Source organism: Pogona vitticeps, chromosome 1, assembly GCF_051106095.1.
Source record: "Pogona vitticeps strain Pit_001003342236 chromosome 1, PviZW2.1, whole genome shotgun sequence".
NCBI lineage: Eukaryota > Metazoa > Chordata > Lepidosauria > Squamata > Agamidae > Pogona > Pogona vitticeps.
In genome coordinates, this window is record NC_135783.1 from 110,477,789 (window position 1) to 110,497,535 (window position 19,747).

General features: G+C 42.4%; 1 protein-coding gene across 4 annotated transcripts in view; it reads left to right on the forward strand.

The window, feature by feature from the left end:
- Positions 1 to 19,747, forward strand: part of ME1 (malic enzyme 1) — a 159,843-nt gene that overhangs the window by 52,205 nt on the left and 87,891 nt on the right. For all 4 annotated transcript variants that reach the window (XM_072999154.2, XM_078380506.1, XM_078380510.1 and 1 more), the window contains exons 4-5: positions 697 to 772; positions 2,953 to 3,114. In XM_072999154.2, the coding sequence (XP_072855255.2) occupies positions 697 to 772; positions 2,953 to 3,114 (238 nt within the window). The remainder of the gene's footprint in view (positions 1 to 696; positions 773 to 2,952; positions 3,115 to 19,747) is intronic.

The window sequence follows — 19,747 nt, forward strand, 5'->3', positions numbered from 1 at the left end:
CCCAGTTTTATGCTGTCCTGTACACTGGAATAGCAACCAAGATAGCCATGCCAGCCCAGTTCTGCATGACACCATCCTAGGTTTTGTTTTCTTAGAATGCTGAGAAGAGATGTTAAGGTGCATTTAGGTAAAAGGAGAACTTGAACATTGCAGTGAGTTGTGACGATGTGAATGGTCCCTACTGTCTTGGGTATTGGGCTGGACTTTCCTGGGTTAGTAGTGGGGAACTACCATTTACTTAAAACAGCAACTATTCCCTTAAATGGGAGAAATGAAAGTGGTGCAAATAGCCACACAGTTTTGGGATGTGAGTCTAAATGTCCTCTCAAACTCAGGTTATTTTCAGTGACACTTTTGACAATCAGTGTTACTGCTTTCAGTATAAACATACATGAGTGTCTTCCCTGTGTATCACTAGAGGTATTTATTATTCGATTTCTACCCCGCCCCTCTAGACAGAGTCTACTCGGGGTGGCTTACAAGCAGTTATAAAACATCATTAAAAATCATCAAAGCAATCACATAATTAAATCAACAAATTTTAAAGTTCATGATGGGGAAAGGAAAGCTAAAGAGAAAAAAAAAATCAAATGTTGGCTCGAGGGAAGGCCTGCCTAAAGAGCCAAGTCTTTAACTGACTCTTAAAAAGTTTCATGCCTAAAAAGCCAATTCAAATTTGTAATTAATTTCTTCTAGAGGACTTTTCATCACTCCCCATGACCGAGGACACATTGCAACGTTGCTTAAATCATGGCCTGAACCTGTTATCAAGGTAGGTAACTCGTTATGGGCATAGCACTACAGACTTATTGTCATCTCTGTGTGTGATTAAAATGAGGATATCAAGCATACAATCTGAGCATTTTGAATGATGAGCAGGATGATCAGATTTCGACTAAGATGTGGACTGGCTGTTTGTTTAGTTAAATGCTCCTCTGTCCTGTGTAGAAAAAAATATTCCTTAAACATAGAAAACTAATGTGCTTGATAGAAGTATACGCTGGAACTCCTGTCTCAAGCATAATACTTTCTTTTATGTAGAAGGTTTGCTTTCATAAGAACATTCAGATATGTGGTCCTCCACCTACATTCTCAAAAAAATATAATTCAGCAAGAGCTCCACCATGTGATTCTGTTGTGGTGTAGCAAAGCATGGCATAGGAGTGGAGGAGGAGTCAGAGTGCAGTAGGCCTATAGAAAATCTATCTCTTTAGGATCCTAAAAGGAATTTGGCTAGCCAAAGGAGTTGCATTATTTCCTGGACTGGGACAGACTCACCCCAGAATTTCAGGAGGAAGACTCCCTGCTAAGTCAGAAGTGCCTATGAGTGAAGAAAAACAAGATTCATAATATAATTGTACCGTATTTACAGGAGAAGTGAGAGAATGGTCTGCCATTCACTAGACTTTAAGATTGAGAAGTTCCTTACTATTCTACCCAAACAGTTTATCAGAACAGTGGTCACTTCAGTTACTGATTTGTTCATGCTGTTCATTATCACATTAATGGCAATGAACTATGTTTCATATAGAGTCCATTTTAATTACAGATTTGTGAATGCTATTTGTTACCACAATAATCATTGTGATTAGATTTTTTTTAATGATTTAAATCTTTAATTTTCTGATTCTGCATCTTAATTTACTGGTTCTGTATCTTCTGCTTGGGTATTGAAAATGATACTTGTACATTTTTGCTTACATTTATGTTTTTATAGTGCACTTTTATAACAACATTAAAATCTTTTTCTTCAAAAGTAAATACAGAAAGAGCTTCAAAGAAGTATAGTATTTGTTTATCTGTTATGTTTCTCATCAGTATCCTTCTAAATAGTAGCTGAAATTCTGTTGTGTTGTTATGCATGCAAAAGGCAGAAGACACAGCATTAAAGCATTCCTAACAAGCAAGTGTTCCTTCCCATAGAATTAACAGAGAAAAAGTCAGTTAAAAGAAATGGAAACTGTAATATATAAAAGCATAAAACTGTAAGGAAAACTAACTGAGGCAGGAGCTTGAGCTTTCTGAGCCTTGCTCTGTATGCATTATTTCTGTTATGCGAGTAGCAACTTCTGATGTGCTAAATATTTGTTAAGAAGTTGTCTGCCAGGTAGTAGCAGAATTGTAAGTTACGTTGATGCAAAGGTCAGGTTTCCCGACTTTCATTCTTTAAGTCATGGAAACAATTCTAGTAAAATTACTCGTGTTTATACCTGCCATTTTTATACAGTGAGTTCAGTTGTGTGATTCTAAAAAACATTTTCCCAGAAGTAATGCTCTAGGTAACTGGGCAGCTGATTAAAAATAATATTTTATATAGAAATACTTATGAAAGCTGCAGATGAGAAATGCCATTTAAAAATACCATCCTGTGTGAAAGAATTCAGAGCATGCCTCTTCTAATATGATATCTGCTGCTATATGAAGTTGCATCACTTAATATCAAAGAAAGAGATTGTATCCAGACATGTTCTCCCTTTCAACAAAGAGCCTTTGATAAATGCTTTCATAAATGGAAGGGGGAGGCAAGATTCACCAGCTGCCCTGATGCCTCTTCTGTCTCCCAGCATCTCATGTTGAGAAGGAGGGAAGTTTCTGAGGCAAAATGAGAAGTGGCTGAAGTAAGATCTGCAAGGAGGAGGAAAACTGATAACTGGTCCTATTAGTGAAAACCTCCACTAATTTTCTTATAATAAAAATAGAAGGGAGTAATCAGATACAGTTTTTTTTTCTTTCAGGCTGTTTATTTGTAATATGCAAACATGGTCCTTTAGTCAACTATAGCTTTTATGTTAATCAAATAAGCCTATATATATTTAGGCGTAGCTCTGGTGACTAAACCCATAGTGGAATGTTTTGCCACAAAATAATTTACATCAACTTGTTATAGAATGATTGCAGAAGGATTTAGCAATTGTATACAGTTTTACAGTATTGGCAATACTTTCTTGCTAGGCTATTGTGGTGACTGATGGAGAACGTATTCTTGGCCTTGGAGACCTTGGTTGCTATGGAATGGGCATCCCAGTGGGTAAACTAGCACTGTACACCGCATGTGGAGGAGTGAAGCCCCAGGAATGTCTGCCTGTTATGCTTGATGTGGGAACTGACAATGAGGTAAATGTTTTTTTTCCATGCTGTCATGAACATTTTACATTTTTCAACAGTCAAGTCAACAGAACTGTGTAGTGCAATTTGCTTGTTAAACTAAAAGGTGCGCTCACCACTCTTCCAGGAATAAATCACTTCATGATTACATCTCAGATGTGTATTTCTAAAGAAACAAATTGTGTTTTGCCACTAAATAATTCGCATCAATCTTTCCGTACAGAAGCTAATGTTAATGCAACCTCAAAGGGTTGTGCTGCAAAAATTTCTGAGACACAAAGCAGGATGCAAGTGAAGATTCATGGGTGCAACCTTTTGCTATGGTTAAGTTGCCTCTGGCATGACGTACTGTAGCTGGTGGTGGCCTGCTTGTACAACATTCTTTGCACAGTGCTGTTCTTGCTAGTGTTTTTTTTCTACTTCTTTGCATTCGTCTATGGAGTATACTGGGCTTCTAGCATTGGAACAAGGGTTCAAGCAGTATTTCCTTCAAGTTCTAGAACAGCTGTGGGTCTGATGGCAATTTTTAGAATATATATTTTAATTGCATTTTAATTATTTTGCCCTTTTATTTTGCCTTTTTTTGTATTTTAAATGCTGTAAGCCGCCCAGAGACCTTTGAGTAGTGTGGGTGGCATATAAGTTAAATAAATACATAAATAAAAAATAAATAAACAGCAGTGCCATAGTCTAACCCCTTATTCTGACATTATAGAATTGGGTTCCTACACTGAAAATAAGATTTGCCATTGTTGAAATTATTGTTGAAAACATAACTTCATGAGTACCCATTAGGAAATGTTGGCTTGCATCTTAAGAAACCGCAAATGGAATTCTTTTGTGCACTCTAAAAGCTCTACCTGAAGGCTAGAAGACTCTCCATAATGCCATTCAGTGTCACTAGAAGTTGTGTACAGTTGTTGTAGCCTGAAGATATTGGTAGAAACCAGTGATCCTCTTTCAAGCAGAACAACAATTCACAATTAGATTCGACTGGTGCCTCGCAAGACGAACGCCTTCTGGGATGAAAAACCCACAAGACGAATGTTTTTTGCGATCGCTGTGGTGCCTCGGCAAGACGGCTTCTTCTATGGCCGTGCTTCGCAAGATGACTTTTCTTCGCAAGACCAATGCCTTGCAAGATGAAAATAATTCATTCGTCTTGCGATGCATTCCTATGGGAAACTGCTTTTCATAAGACGAAAATTTCGCAAGACAGCACTACACGCGGAAAGAATTACTTTTGTTTTGCGAGGCACCGCTGTATATAGATATGTAACAATAGATCTATAGATAGCTATAGATATAGATTTCGTCCTGTTCAAAGATTACAAATCTTAAATAGACTCCAACATTAACATTTGCACATAGTAGAAATGCAGGAGTAGGAGATACCTTTATAGACCACTAAAAATATAGTCTGCTAGCTTTTCTTGATCATGACCTTTCACTGTGTCAGTATGGTACCAGTGTAAAGAACTTAAAATCCCAAAAATTCATGGCAAGGTGGATTTTGCCAGCCATTTTTCTTAGATGTAAGTAAGGAAAGTTGCAGGCTGCATTGAAGTTGTGGTTTTAAAGTTACAGCTAAGGAAGCACTGGGTTGGATATCACACATTAGTTCTTAAAACAAAGATGTGCATGCCTGTGCAAACACCTTCCTATCTGGCCTTTCTCTGAAACTACGTGTTTCTGTTTGGCTAGAGGGAATAGGGTGTGCATATGTGCATATACAGTACATGCTTCTATGTCTCTGTGAAATCAAGTGAATGTGAAACATCGTTGTGTGCCATGATTAGGAATGCATGAGCACATGGGAGGTCCTCTGAAATATAGGTGATGAGGGGGATAGAGAATGTATTTTATTAGAAATAATAAGTTGTGTAAATGATTTACATAAGGTTATTTGAATACACTTAGTTGCATAGGAAAAATGTAATGAAAAGGGGATATGATGAAAATATTTTGGATGGTTTAAAACTATGTTGTAATGAAAATAATGTTGTAATGAAAAGTATATAACATGCCTTGGTAAATGCCTCTGACTGTTTATTGTCCTTGTTCCAGAAATTCAGAAACAGGATAAAATTACAGAGTGGATTTATCATCCCTGAGGACGGAGGGAATCTTGATATCCAAATTTTAAAAAAAGAACAGATCGATACAGTATGTTGGCATGCTGTAAGCTGAAGCAGATAGTCTTGGTAGAAAGTAAACTTATTAAGGCTATTTGGGAATTTCCTGATGGAAACTATTTTGATTTTTAAAAATACCGCTTTTCATTGAAACTGGAACGCTGTGATCGTTCCAACTGCCAGATGGGATTTTTGGAGCCAGATGGAGCTGTTTCAGTTTCTAGGCAAGGGATAGCAATCTCTAAGGCTGTGACTTCACAGTCCCTTTACACAGTTCAGGTTGCTTTTTATTTGATCTTCCCAAGCATGGACAAGTCTGCATTATTCCCTTGGCTTTATTCAGTTAGAAGAGACAGAACAGCTTCTGCACAGGTTTGGACATACCATTAAGTGTTTCAGATGGTAAATTGTACATGGGGCATCATTTATCTGCCTTAATTCTCAGCTTCTATGTGGTTGCGAGTTATGGGACAGTGAAAGCCAAGCCAGCCCTTCTTTCTGAACATTTGAGTTTGGATTTCAAACACCCAATCAGGAGTATTTTGGTAGAGAAGCAGCTTAAGATTTGTGATCAGAAATACTTGTGCATAAACGGGCTTTGCTTTGCCTTCAAGAATTACATTGTAAGGGGAAGAAATAAGCTGGTGCTTTAAAATGTGATCTGATCCTCCTTCTCAGTAATTTTAATACAGCTGAACACAGCTATGATATAGAACAGGGCAAGAGCAGACAGGAGACAGTGCCTGGCCCTATTCTTTTCCTCTAGAGGAATCTGTGGGGCAAAGAAAGACAAGGGGGTGTATGGTATTAGCTTTGCGGTTAGAAATACTTTGCTGAGATCCATTGTTCCACCTTCTGTGGGGAGTGAAAGAATCCTGTCTCTGCAGCTCCACTCATCAGCAGAACCGGTCACCCTCATTAGTGCATATGCACCAACACTGTTGTCTACAACAAAAGTGAAAGACAAATTCCATGATGATCTGGCAGCTACTATCAGAAAAATCCCGGAGAGAGAGCCACTGTTCATTCTCGGAGACTTTAACGCTGGAGTTGGTGCTGATCACAATTCTTGGCCACTTGTCTAGGCTGTTTTGGCATTGGGAGGATGAATGAAAATGGCCAACGCTTGCTGGGGTTTTGCTGTTATTATGGTCTTTGTGTCAGCAACATGTTCTTTAATACGAAGCTTTGACTTAAAGTCTCTTGGAGACATCCAAGATCGAAGCATTGGTATCAGCTGGATTTGATCCTCATTAGACGCTCTAGCCTTCCTAGTATTATGATCACACACAGTTATCAGGGTGCTGATTGCGGTACCGATCACTCCCTGGTGTGTAGCAGAGTAAAACCGCAAATAAAGAAATTGTATTGCATGAAAAAGGAAGGAAGACCACATGTTGACATCAGCAAGACTCGCGATCAGAGAAAAGTGGAGGAATTTGCTCAAGTGCTTGAGGAAACTCTTCCAGGCCCAGCTGTTGCAAAGGCACCTGAAGAATGGGAACATTTCAAGAATGCTGTTTATAACACCGCCTTGTCCATATTTGGCAAGAAGACCAAAAAGACGGCAGACTGGTTTGAAGCCCATTTGGAGGAGTTGATGCCAGCCATCGAGGAAAAAACGAGAGCTCTAGCAGCATACAAAGCCTGACCTAATGAGTACAACTTGCAGGTTCTCGTAGCAAAGTCCAACAGACTGCCAGGAGATGTTCTAACGATTATTGGCTTCAGCTCTGCTCTCAGATACAGATAGCAGCAGGCACACGTAACATCAAGGGCATGTATGACGGTATCAAGCAGGCTTTAGGTCCAATACAGAAGTCTGCTACAGGCGTGATCATCCAGGACCGAGCACAGCAGATGGAACGCAGGGTGCAGCACTACTCTGAGCTATATTCTAGAGAGAATGTAGTAACCGAAGAGGCATTAAATAACATTGAGTGCCTCCCTATCTTGGAAGAATTGGACAGCAAACCAACTTTAGTGGAAATAAAAGTGGCCTTGGATTCCCTCAAGGGATGTGGTGGCTCTGCGGGCTAAACCGCAGAAGCCTGTGCTGCATGGTCAGAAGACCAAGCCGTCGTAAGATTAAATCCATGTGACGAAGTGAGCGCCCGTCACTTGTCCCAGCTCCCGCCAACCTAGTGGTTCGAAAGCATGCAAATACAAGTAGATTAATAGGGACCACCTTGGTGGGAAGGTAACAGCGTTCTGTGTCTAAGTCGCACTGGCCATGTGACCACGGAAGATTGTCTATGGACAAAAACGCTGGCTCTATGGCTTGGAAACGGGGATGAGTACCGCCCCCTAGAGTCGAACACGACTGGACAAAAATTGTCAAGGGGAACCTTTACCTTTACTTTTACCTTGGATTCCCTCGCCTCCAGCAAGGCACCTGAGAAAGAAAACATCCCTGTTGAAGTGCTGAAAGTGCTATAAAGAGATCACCACCACTGAGCTGTATGAAATCTTTCATCTTTGTTGGAAGGAAGGTGGAGTAGCACAGGACATGAAGGATGCAAACATTGTCACATTGTATAAGAACAAAGGCAACGGGGTGACTGAAATAACTACCATGGCATCTCTCTTCTCAGCATTGTAGGGAAACTGCTTGCCCGTGTTGTGCTGAAGAGGCTCCAGGTGCTTGCAGACAGAGTCTATCCAGAATCACAGTGTGGATTTCGAGCTAATAGATCCACCATTGACATGGTATTTTCCCTCAGACAGTTGCAGGAGAAATGTAGGGAACAACGACAGCCACTCTTTGTGGCCTTCATAGATCTTACAAAGGCCTTTAATTTGGTTAGCAGGGATGGTCTTTTAAAACCTACGTTCCCAACCTTTGTTACTCGGATGTTTTTGAACTGCAACTCCCAGAAACCCCAGCCAGCACAGTTGGTGGTGAAGGCTTCTGGGAGTTGCAGTCCACAACTCCTGAGTAAGCCAAGGTTGAGAACCAGTGTTTTAAAATACTTCTCAAGACTGGATGTCCACCTCGACTCCTTAACATCATCAGGTCCTTTCATGAGGAAATGAAAGGCACTGTAGTTTTTGATGGCTCAACATCAGATCCCTTTGACATTCGAAGTGGAGTGAAACAGGGCTGTGTCCTCATGTCAACTCTGTTTGGGATCTTTTTTTGCTGTCATGCTGAAGCACACTTTTGGAACTGCAACAGAAGATGTCTATCTCCGGACTAAATCAGATGGAAATACCTTTAATCTCTCCAGATTGAGAGCAAATACCAAAGTCCAGCTGAAATGCATGCGTGACATCCTCTTTACTGATGATGCAGCTGTTGTCGCCTATTCTACCAAAGACCTCCAATAACTTATGAATCATTTTAGCAAGGCCTGCCAAGATTTTGGATTAACAATCAGCCTGAAGAAAACACAAGTTATGAGCCAGGGCATGGACTCACCTCCCTCTATTACCATCTCCACAGAAGAATTGTGGCTTGTTCATGACTTTGTGTACCGAGGCTCAACGATCTCTGACACTCTGTCTCTAGATGTTGAGCTGGATAAATGCATTGGCAAAAGAGCTACCATGTTCTCTGGACTCACAAAGAGAGTATGGCTAAACTAAACAAGAAGCTTACAACATACAGTATACGAAGATCCAGGTCTATATAGCTTGTGTCCTGAATACACTCCTGTACTGCAGTGAGTCCTGGAGCCTTTGTGTATGGCAGGGGAGGAAGCTGAACACGTTCCATATGCATTGTCCCCAACGCATTTTTGGTATCACCTGGCAGGACAAAGTTCCAAATACTGTAGAGTAGTCCTAAAATGAGCTGGAATTTTTAGCATGTATACATTACTGAAACAGTGACGTCTACATTGGCTTGTGCATGTCATGAGAATGGCTGACGGTCGGATTCCAAAAGATCTCCTCTATGGAGAATTAGTGCAGGGAAGTACCCCAGAGGGAGACCACAGCTGCAATAGAAGGCTATCTGCAAGCGAGATCTGAAGTCCTTAGGAAGGGACCTCAACAGACGGGAAACATTGACATCTGAGCATTCAGCCTGAAGGCAGGTGGTGCAACATGGCCTCTCCCAATTTGAAGAGACCCTTGTTCAGCAGACCGAGGCAAAGATGCAGTCCCAAAACCAGCAAAATCAGGGAGCTGGACAGGGGACAAATTGTATTTGACTTCAGTGTGGAAGGTACAGTGGTGCCTCGTATAACGAGTGCCCCGTTTAACGACGAATCCGCATAGCGATGGCTTTTTTGCCATTGCTTTTGCGATCGCATTGCGATGTTGCCTATGGGGAAAAATTGCTTTGCGATTTTTCCCCATAGGCCCCATTTTCCCACAGCTGAGCGGCGGGAGCCTCCAAAGGACCGCTTCCGCCGCTCAGCTGGGGGAAAATGCCGGCGGTGGCCTTGGAAGGACCCTTCCGAAGGGTCCTTCCGAGGCCACCGCAGGCATTCCCCTTCGGAGGGGGCATTTTCCCAGAGCTGACCGGGAAAATGTCACTGGTGGGCGGCGGCCTCGGAAGGACCCCGAAGCCACCGCCGACATTTGCCTTCTGAGCTCTCAAAGGGCCCCCCTCCGACATTGGAGAAAGCCCTTTGAGAGCTCGGAAAGCTCTCAGCGGCGGTGGGGGCAGGGTAGGGTGGATCTGGGAGTCCAACCATGGTTGGGTTAGGCGGCGCAGGGCTTCAAGTGGCGGCGGCAGGGTGGGTGGGGGTCCAGAAGGCTTCCAGTGCTTTGCCTGGAAGCCATCTGGATCCCTCCCACCCTGCCCCCACCGCCGGGATCCGCACCGTGCCCGGCTACCCCAGCCATGGTCAGACTCCCGGGAGTCTGACCATGGCTGGGTTAGGCGGCACGGGGCGGCTTCAAGCAGCGGCGGCAGGGTGGTGGTGGGGGTCCGGGCGTGGGGGGATCCAAGCCTGGGATGCCTGAAAGGCATCCGGATCCCTCCCATCCTGCCCCCGCCGCCGGGATCCGCGCCGCGGAGGTGGCGGGCGAAGGGAAAGGGCCGGGCGCCTGGCTCCCCTTCTCCCGCTCCACCTCCTCCTCTTCATCCGAGGAGGAGGAGGTGGGTGCTCAGCCCAGGGCTGTCAGCGAGCAGCGCTTTGGCCGGCTCGCTCCTCCCGGGGCTGCGGAGGCGGCGGGCGAAGGGAAAGGGCTGGGCGCCTGGGCCCCCGACTCCCCCTTCACCTCCTCCTCTTCCTCCAAAGGCCGGCCGGCGGCTGGCTTGATCTTCCTGGGGCGGCGGGGGGGAAGGGGGAAGGGAATTGGCCCTGGCGCGGCCGAGTGCCTGGCCCCCCGACTCCCCCTTCACCTCCTCCTCTTCCTCCGAGGAGGCGGCAGTGGGCGCTCAGGCCAGGGCTGGCGGCGAGCGGCGCTTTGGCTGGCTGGCTCCTCCCGGGGCGGCGGGTGAAGGGAGAGGGCCGGGCACCTGGCCCCCCGACTCCCCCTTCACCTCCTCCTCTTCCTCTGAGGAGGCGGCGGCGGGCGTTCACCCCAGGGCCGGCGGCGAGCGGCGCTTTGGCTGGCTCGCTCCTCCCGGGGAGGCGGCGGGCGAAGGGAAATGGCTGGGCGCCTGGCCCCCTGACTCCCTCTTCACCTCCTCCTCTTCCTCCAAAGGCCGGCCGCTGGCCGGCTTGATCTTCCCGGGGCGGCAGAGGGGGAAGGGGGAAGCGAACGAGCCCTGGCGCAGCCAGGCGCCTGGCTCCCGGACTCCCCTTCACCTCCTCCTCTTCCTCCAAAGGCCGGCCGCCGGCCGGCTTGATCCTCCCGGGGCGGCAGAGGGGGAAGGGAAAGAGCCCTGCTGCAGCCGGGCGCCTGGCTCCTCGACTCCCCCTTCACCTCCTCCTCTTCCTCCCGAGGCTCCTTCCAAGCACCCGCCGGCCAGCTGGGGGGAAAAGCCAGCTGATTAGTGGTTCCAAAATGGCTGTTTCCTGGACGGATTCCTCGCTTACCGAGGCGGCGAAAATGGCCGCCCCTATGGAGGATCCTCGCTGAATGGTGAGTTTTTGCCCCATAGGAACGCATTAAACAGGGTTTAATGCATTCCTATGGGGTTTTACGTTTCGTTTAGTGATGTTTCCGGATAGCGACGTTAATCCTGGAACGGATTAACATCGCTATGCGGGGCACCACTGTATTTGTCAAAATGGCCTTCTCAGCCACACTAGATGCTGTTCCAAGACCTCTATTCAGAGCACATTACCATAGTCTCTCGAGACTGAAGGATGCTTACAGAAAAGAAAGACAAATGCAGAAAAGCAAGCTTGGCATCCCAACATCAAAGATGCCCTGAAGAGGCTAGGATAAAGGCCACCAGAAATCCTTTGGAGATTCAAACCCTGTTTGAAATCTTTTTTAGCAGGAGTGAGCATATTATGTCCCTCCTGATGTTGTTGGATTGCAGCTTCCTTTAGCCGTAGCCAGCAAGGCCAGTTGTGAGGGTTAATGGGCAATGTCATCCACCAGTATGTGGGTGGCTACATGTGGCTTTAAAGATACAGGTCTCTGGAAACTCTCTGTTTTCCCAAGAACTTTGCTTGGGTGTGCTGCTTGTATTAACACACTGGCTTCATGAATTGTCAGGCTGATAGAGGTGAATATGTCACTCTGTTGCTGATCCTGAGCTTGGAAATTGCAAACTATGGTCCAGCTTCTGGAGTCTTAAGTTTAGGACAGTATATTGATTACAAGGGTTTCCCACTTCTAGTTCTAGAGAGAGAATCTAGGCAGTCACTAGCCTGTATCATTTAGCCAGATCTGAGATGCCTGTAAAGGTGCACTGCTGATTGCAGTGGAAAGGGTCACTTTCATGGGAGCCATCTCCCTCAGAGCAACCCTTCTGTATTCTGGGGAATTGCTCCATACCAGCTTCATAACCCAGAAGACCCATCGCCAGACCAAAAAGGTCCAGCTTGGACATGGGTTGGGTGTCGGCTGGAGTGCATTTCCCCATGTATTGTGTGATTGCCAGGAAATAGCTTGTACTGGACACCTCCACAAGCAGTCCAAATTGTGATGTATTTCCCTGTGTTATCATACCCTTGATAGTTTCCCAGTTAACGCCACTGGACCCCTTAGCCTCTCAGCCCATCCCATTAGTAACCAGGTTGTTGTTGGACTGTATGTGATGATGACCCTTGTCCCTTGCTTTTCCTCTTCAAAAGCCCCTTCTTCAAAAGCTGCTTTCCTGTAAGTAAAAAAGAAAGACCATAATACTTTGGGCTTGTTAACAAATAAATACACCTGTTCTAGGTTGCTATTGTTTTCTTCATAAGATGTATTTATTTAATTAATTATTTAAATTGAGCTTCTATGTTTCAGAACATGGCAATGAAGTACAGATTTCACAACCCTGTCTGCCAGGAATTATTTTCCCATTAGGTTCAATCATAGTGTTAGTAAAGCTAACAGCAAACCTTTCTGGCAAAAAAGAAGTACTTTTCAAAGGTTATGAAATATGATGGGTGTAATCCAGTTGTGAATGCACTGAGTACAATAGCACATGGAAAGAGCAGTCCACATGTCAGCTGGAAGGTGTTTTATTACACATCTGTCCAGCAGGAAAATTTAGACTTTGAATGCTTCCTGCATACCCCCCTAGCCCATTCTTTTGTATTTATTTTCCTTCTGGCATGCTGTTTATGCAATTATTTATTCAAGAGAATATAAATATATAAAGCATCTACAAGAGCTTATTGTCTGCTTTATGTATTAAAAAGTCTAAGTGAGACAAATGTAGCACAGTTAAATATTGCCAAGCTGATGCAGGGTCTCTACTTTTTTTTTCTTTTTCATTATAGGATTTGCACCTTGATGCCGATATTTGTGGCCATATGCATGACTGAGGTAGTATTGGTGTGCCTCAGGATTAGCATGCCACTTGCCAGGCATTTATATGTAGAGCAAGATGACTGGTCTGCTGATGAGCTAGAAACATAATATTTAATTGTTTAAATGTTTGATTGGAAGCAATTGTCTAAGGCACTGAAATGATAAATAGCAGAAGACTGCTGTAGTATGAGGTGTCATTGGACCAAATCCATGCAAGTGCCCTGTGGTTTTCTGAGGATAGGGAGCACAAGCTTGTTACCTGGCCTCCAAAGCAGAGAACCAGATACAGACAAGATCTAGTATTTTCTTTAAGACACTCACTGTTCCCCCTTTAGTTGTCAATGTTAATATCTTATGGTTTTATTTATAGAGAAATTACAGTGCCCACATACTGTTCAGAATAGATTTAAATATTGTAATTTGGAATCATAACACAGTATAAAACCACATGTATCTGTAAAAAATTTAATTAAAATGATATAGCCACTCCCATTTTAAATATATTTGAAACAGTGGTATTTGCGTTATTTATTTATTTAAAATATTTTTATCCTGCCTTTCCCCTTAAAAAGGCTTACATCCGTGAAATACAATATTTAAACCTGTTTTATCTGCTATAAACCACTCAAAGTGGCCTTGGCTGCCAGATGGGCGGTATATAAACCAAATAAATAATAGTAATAATAATAAAACAGTGATTATACAATGGTGGTTTACACATTAAAAGATTACAGTGGTGCCTCGCTTGACGATGTTAATTCGTTCCAGCAAAATTGCTGTAGAGTGAAACGTCGTAAAGCGAAATAAAAAAGCCCATTGAAATGCATTGAAACCTGTTCAATGCGTTCCAATGGGCTGAAAACTCACTGTCCAGCGAAGATCCTCCATAGGGGCAGCCATTTTCCATGCCTGTGCAGCGAGGAATCTGTCCCTAAGCACAGCGGGGGACCATTTTCTTCAGCCGGTGGCCAATTTGAAACCCGATGCTCAGCTGTTTTTGATCGGCGTAAAGCAAAAATCAGTTTCTGAAGCAGGGAACCTATCATCGCAAAGCGGAAAAACCCTTTCAAACCATCGTTTTGCGATCGCAAAAACCTCACCGTCAAGCGGATTCATCATTAAACGGGGTAATTGTAAAGCGGGGCACGACTATATATTCAAAGCTAAGAATAGTGAGTATAAAGAAGCAGCTTACATAATTAAAAGACAGTATTAAAGCTAAAACAATTAAGTATGCAATACTGAAAAAGTTCTAACAGACACCACCCTGAGAGATGGTAAACGTAAGTAGTACTAAAGGCCCAGTCAGATCAGTAATGCATCACAATCAATCTAAAGGTCATTCATGTAGCCAGCCGTGTGGCCAATCATTCATGTAGGTAATCACTGAGAGAAAGTTTGCCTGAAGAGAAAGTTCTTTGCCTGCTTTCGGAAGGACAGCAAAGACGGAGCTAGTTTGACCTCCTGTAAGAGGTGATTCCCAGGTCTGGAAGCAAAAATAGAGAAGGCTCTCTCCTGTGTCCCCTTCAGGTGCACCTGTGAAGGTGACAGGACTGAGAGAAAGGTCTCACCTGATTATCTTAACACCTGAGCCAGATCATAGTGGGGGACATAGTTTTTGAGACAGCTTGGACCCAGGCCATTTAGTGTGTTATAGGCTAAAACCAGCACTTTGAATTCTGCCCAGAAACTGGTTGGCAGCCGGTGGAGCTGCTATAAGAGGGGAGATAGAATTAGGCGTCATTGGCATACTGGTGACACATCATCCCAAAACTCTGGACAATTTCTCCCAGCAGTTGCATGTAAATGTTACGTAAATAACATAGGAGACAAAACAGAACCCTTTTATCAAAAGGCAAATACTAACATGCATGAAAATGAAATAATGTCATTCATTACATTTCAAATTAAACTGCTCATATCCATAGGCAACAAAATTGTTTCAATTCCAGTATTTTCCAAATATTATTTTTCAGTATTTTTTCAGCATTTGCAAAGTGTATCTTAGTTCATGTAGCCACATTGCAATTTCTCATCAAAAATATTATTCACTTCAAATGAAATACATGTAATTGCTTGCTCACTCCCCAAAAGCCTCTCTGAAGAGGTAGTTTTAGAATAGGTATCATCCAGCCACCCCTCATGATGTCTATTGTACCTGTACTTTATACCATGACATCTAAGCTATCTATCTGGCTTTCTTATATCCATCCCACCTTTGTTTCCCCTGAAGGAATCCAAGGTGGCTTACAAAAATATTTAAAATGCACAGTAAATTAAAAACATACTACTTAATTGAAACTTTATAATATATACTATGTTATATATTTCACTCCCCAAAATATATAATAGTCAGTTTAGATGTCAGGAAATAAAGTACAATAGGCAACATGAGGGGTGCTGAGATTATACTTTAACTTTCTGATCTGTTGTGTGGAGGGAATGTTTTGTGACTTAGCCATGTGTACCATGAAGACTTGGGACTGCTAGGTTTAAGGGTTTCATCGAGGCTTATGTAGGTGACCTGGAAGTCAAGTTGTCATTTGTAGGTATCTGTAGTTTGATGGGTGATACTCTTGCTGATTTATGTAATTAGGTACTGATCCCTGCTTCTCATTCATGGCAGATTTCAAGCCTGTTGTTCTTGGATCTTTCTAGAACAAAGTACCGTGTTTCCCTGAAAAATAGGGTCTTACATTAATTTTTGCTCCAAAAAACACCTTAGGGTTTATTTTCAGGGGATGTTTTATTTTATAGTCCTGTCATCTTCTGGTTGCTGCACAATGCTGCACAATGGTGGAGGGCAGAGTTTCACTTAACTAGGGCTTATTTTAGTGGTAGGACTTATATTACGAGCCTCCTGAAAAATCATACTATGCTTATTTTCAGGTTAAGTGTTATTTTCAGGAAAACAGGGTATGTGGTGTGTTTTTTATCCACTGGACATGAAACATGCTATGTGTGTACAGAAGCCTATCAGACAGAAATCTTCCATAGCAGTTTAAAATCTGAAATTGTATAGCTCCTTCTAGCACCTTATTTTTCAGCTTCAAAATAAATAATATCATAAATAATATAATAAACAATATCCAAATATGTAGACTATGTCTATTCTTCTGCAGATATCTATAATTACGGCAACTCAGAAAAATTAACAGAAATTGATGAGAGTTTCATGACTTCCAGTGGTACTGATTACATTGTACTTAAGCAATCTGTTGTAACATGGAAGATCTTCTGCTGGCTTTCCTTGGTGATTTGGCAATAGATTATTTTCAATAAACTGACAGATTTTACAAATTCTTCCTAATGTTTATTAATCTCTTATTTAATGCAAAATTGTGGTTTCTGTATAACAACACTCAGACATTCACATCACAACTGTAATGCAGTTAAATCTTAGTGGTAAATCTACATTAAACAACACAAGAATATGCCAATTCCATTTTAACTTTACTTGAACAGCCAGTTCTTTATGCGTCTTTGACCAAGCTCTGTTTCTTTTCTTTCTTTCTTTTTTAAAGGCATCAAAATATATTGTATACATCTACAGCTTTCAGCTTTTTAACTCCTGTAAACCTAATATAACTTAGATGGTACTATTGCTGAAGCATGTAAATAGTAATCTAATGGAAAAGGGAAAATAACTGAAATTATTATAAACTCCAGGATGGAAGATTTGACTCAGTACCATTTCCTCAGTTTTAAAGCAAAGAGCTATATACTTTCAAGGAGGAGAACATGCATAAATCATGGGATGTAAGATATGTTTTTTCCAGATATCAAAATTATAAGCCTCTCCCAAGGTACTGAATTATGTAGTTCTCACAGGATGCCTCTGCCTTAATGAAATAATTTTTGATGGATACCGCACTGCTCTCTGAAGCAGCACTAAGGTATAGGAGGATCGGAAGGTCAGTTGTCATTTTTGTGAGGAGAGACAATTGACACTTTTATAGTTGTGGAGAGTTCTTGGACTGTTTGGGGAAAAAACTAGAAGTAAAAAAAACCACAGGTAAACTACAAGTGGCAATTATAGGAACATTCTTTTTTCCTTTATTCATATCAGAGTTACATAATTTAAAATTATGGACGTATAGGTAAAATTAAAAACAAATTTAAATGTTAAGATGTTTTTTGACCAGAAGCATGGTACTTCAATAGCATTCTCTTAGCCATTTGCTAGATCTTCTTTTATACATGTAGTGGGGAATAAATTGCATGTTTGTAACTGCTGTATTGGTTGAATTTCTCCACATTCACAGAAAATTTGTCCTGCATCCAAATAATCCCAGTTTTCTAATTTTTCTTTGAATTTCTTGCTTTTCTTCAAACTATTTGAAAGAACTCACTAGTCCAGCCACGAGCTTGTTCTGGTGAGTGACACCCTTCAGCATCCATCCATTCGGCATGGTGTGTTTTTGCTCTCCATAGATTTAGCCTAGACTCTTCTGGCTTAATATCTAGAGTTTGAGATGATTACAGAAAACCGTTCCTCAGTTTTAGCCATAATCTAGGGGGTTGGTGTGCATGAAGAGGGTATGTTATAGGAGACAATAGGGATGGGTGGTATAACTGTGGTGTAAATGCTGGAATAATATGTGGAAGCACGCATATACAGTGGTGCCTCCACTTACGAACTTAATCCATTCCAGAAGATGGCTGTAACTCGAATTGGTCATAAGTCGAAGCACCATTTCCCGTAGGAATGTTTTGAAACCCAATTAATCCGTTCTGGTCGGGGAAGGAATCACCAACCCCCCCCACTGCAAGCCATATTGGAATGCGCTGGGGCTGGAAAAACACACACAAAAAACCCACCACCAAAGCAAGCCCCATTGGAATGTCCTGGGGCTGAAAAAAAATCACCAAAAAACAAAACAACACAGCAAGCCCCATTGGAATGCGCTGGGGCAGAATAAAACACACACACACACACACACACACACACACACACACACACACACACACACACACACACACACACACACACACACACACACACACACACAATCACAGCACAGAAACTTAACCCCCCAGCCCAAATCCTCGCTGCTAAACCCTGTATGTACTCACGCAGAAGCAGAAGCAGCACCAGGCAGTCTGGAGCCTCTCTGCAAATGCACACATTGGGACGAAAGAGCTACAAAGAAGCAGCCTCTTCCCTGACCAACAATTAGTAATTTAAATTTCCCCCACCTTTTTTCTGATCGTAACTCAAAGCTCCGTTTGCAAGTCGAAGCAAAATTTTGTGGCCAGAGCTGGTTGTAACTCGAATTGGTCGTAAGTCGGAATGTTTGTAAGTCGAGCACCGCTGTAGTATGTATTGTTTTCTTGTAGAGGGGCAATTAAATTAGCATCTCCTGAAACATTTCCTTCTTTGTCTTGTCTAATCTCTTTTCCTTGCCTATAAACTGATAGTGTTAGATTGATTTAATTTCTTTCCACTCTCAGTCGTCAACTCTTTCTTTCCCAGGAATATGGCTGCCATATCATCCCAGCTATATCTATTTCCTATAATAAATACCTTTTACTTTTATTTAAAGTAGCCTTTGCTGGGTTTCCCAAGCATCAGATTTTAGGCACATTCAACTCTAAATCCAAACTTTGTTGTCTAGTTTAGAACTCAGGCTATGTTTTCAGCTTCCCAATGTGTAATAAAGTATTTTTTGGAGAGGGGTGGGTCAAGTGCACCCCCACAGATGATACTGTGCTACAAGCAGAAAATTTCCCTACCGTTGTTTACACTAGCTCAGGAGTCTTATTAAATTTTACAATCCAGCATCCCCTGAAGGTTGCACTTTGCCCACCCCTGGTTTAGAGCTAAGGTTCGCTTTCTTTGCCTGTCCTCAGCATTCAGCTTCTTATGCTCCTGAGTATCTAACAGTAGCATTCCCTGGAAGGGAGGGATGTGTTTAACTGGTGCGAGTTGAGGCTCAGACATGGTATTGCACAAAGTTGCCCGTGACTTTTGCAGATGGTTTTATTTTAATGCCAGATCAGCTAAATAAGTGCAAAATTAAGCAGTAGAAAGGCAGAGAGACTTCTTAACTCAGTGCTATCTTAATATGAAGTCCAAATGCGCTTCCTAGACTGCTCTTATATATTGGCCAATTTAAAATTATTTTATTTATATTTATTTTCATTTTAAGTAACTCACCATTTACTTTATTGTTACCTCAGGTGGAATGTATCCAAGAATATGTTTCTGATATTTTTCTTCATCTTGCTGTAATTGAAGCAACATGAGGATTCTGGTTGTTTTATGGATCACTTAAGTTCTCTTAGAATCACTTTGTGAAATCTGCTAGCATATAATGGGAAGACAAGCATAGTAATAAAGGTTAATGTATCTGATGAAAACAGGAAAACAGGCATAGTGTGAAAGCTGTCACTATCATTCCTACCCTGAAGTGGAAGAGGGCTGTGGGCCTGGCAGGATATCAACATTTCTCTATCTATTTGCCTACTCAAAATAACATGTGTGTGTTTGGACATGCAAAAATAGATCAGCGGGTGTAATATTTAGTAGAAAAATATAGACCTCCTTAGGTTTGGCTCTGTAACAGAGGTAGCATGGTGTCTCAAACGAGAACTCATCCATGCTTCTACAGTATTTGAGTTTTGGCCTGTTTTCTGCCTGGTAGGAATAATAGTGGTGTTATTACAGATAACCAACTGTCATCTGT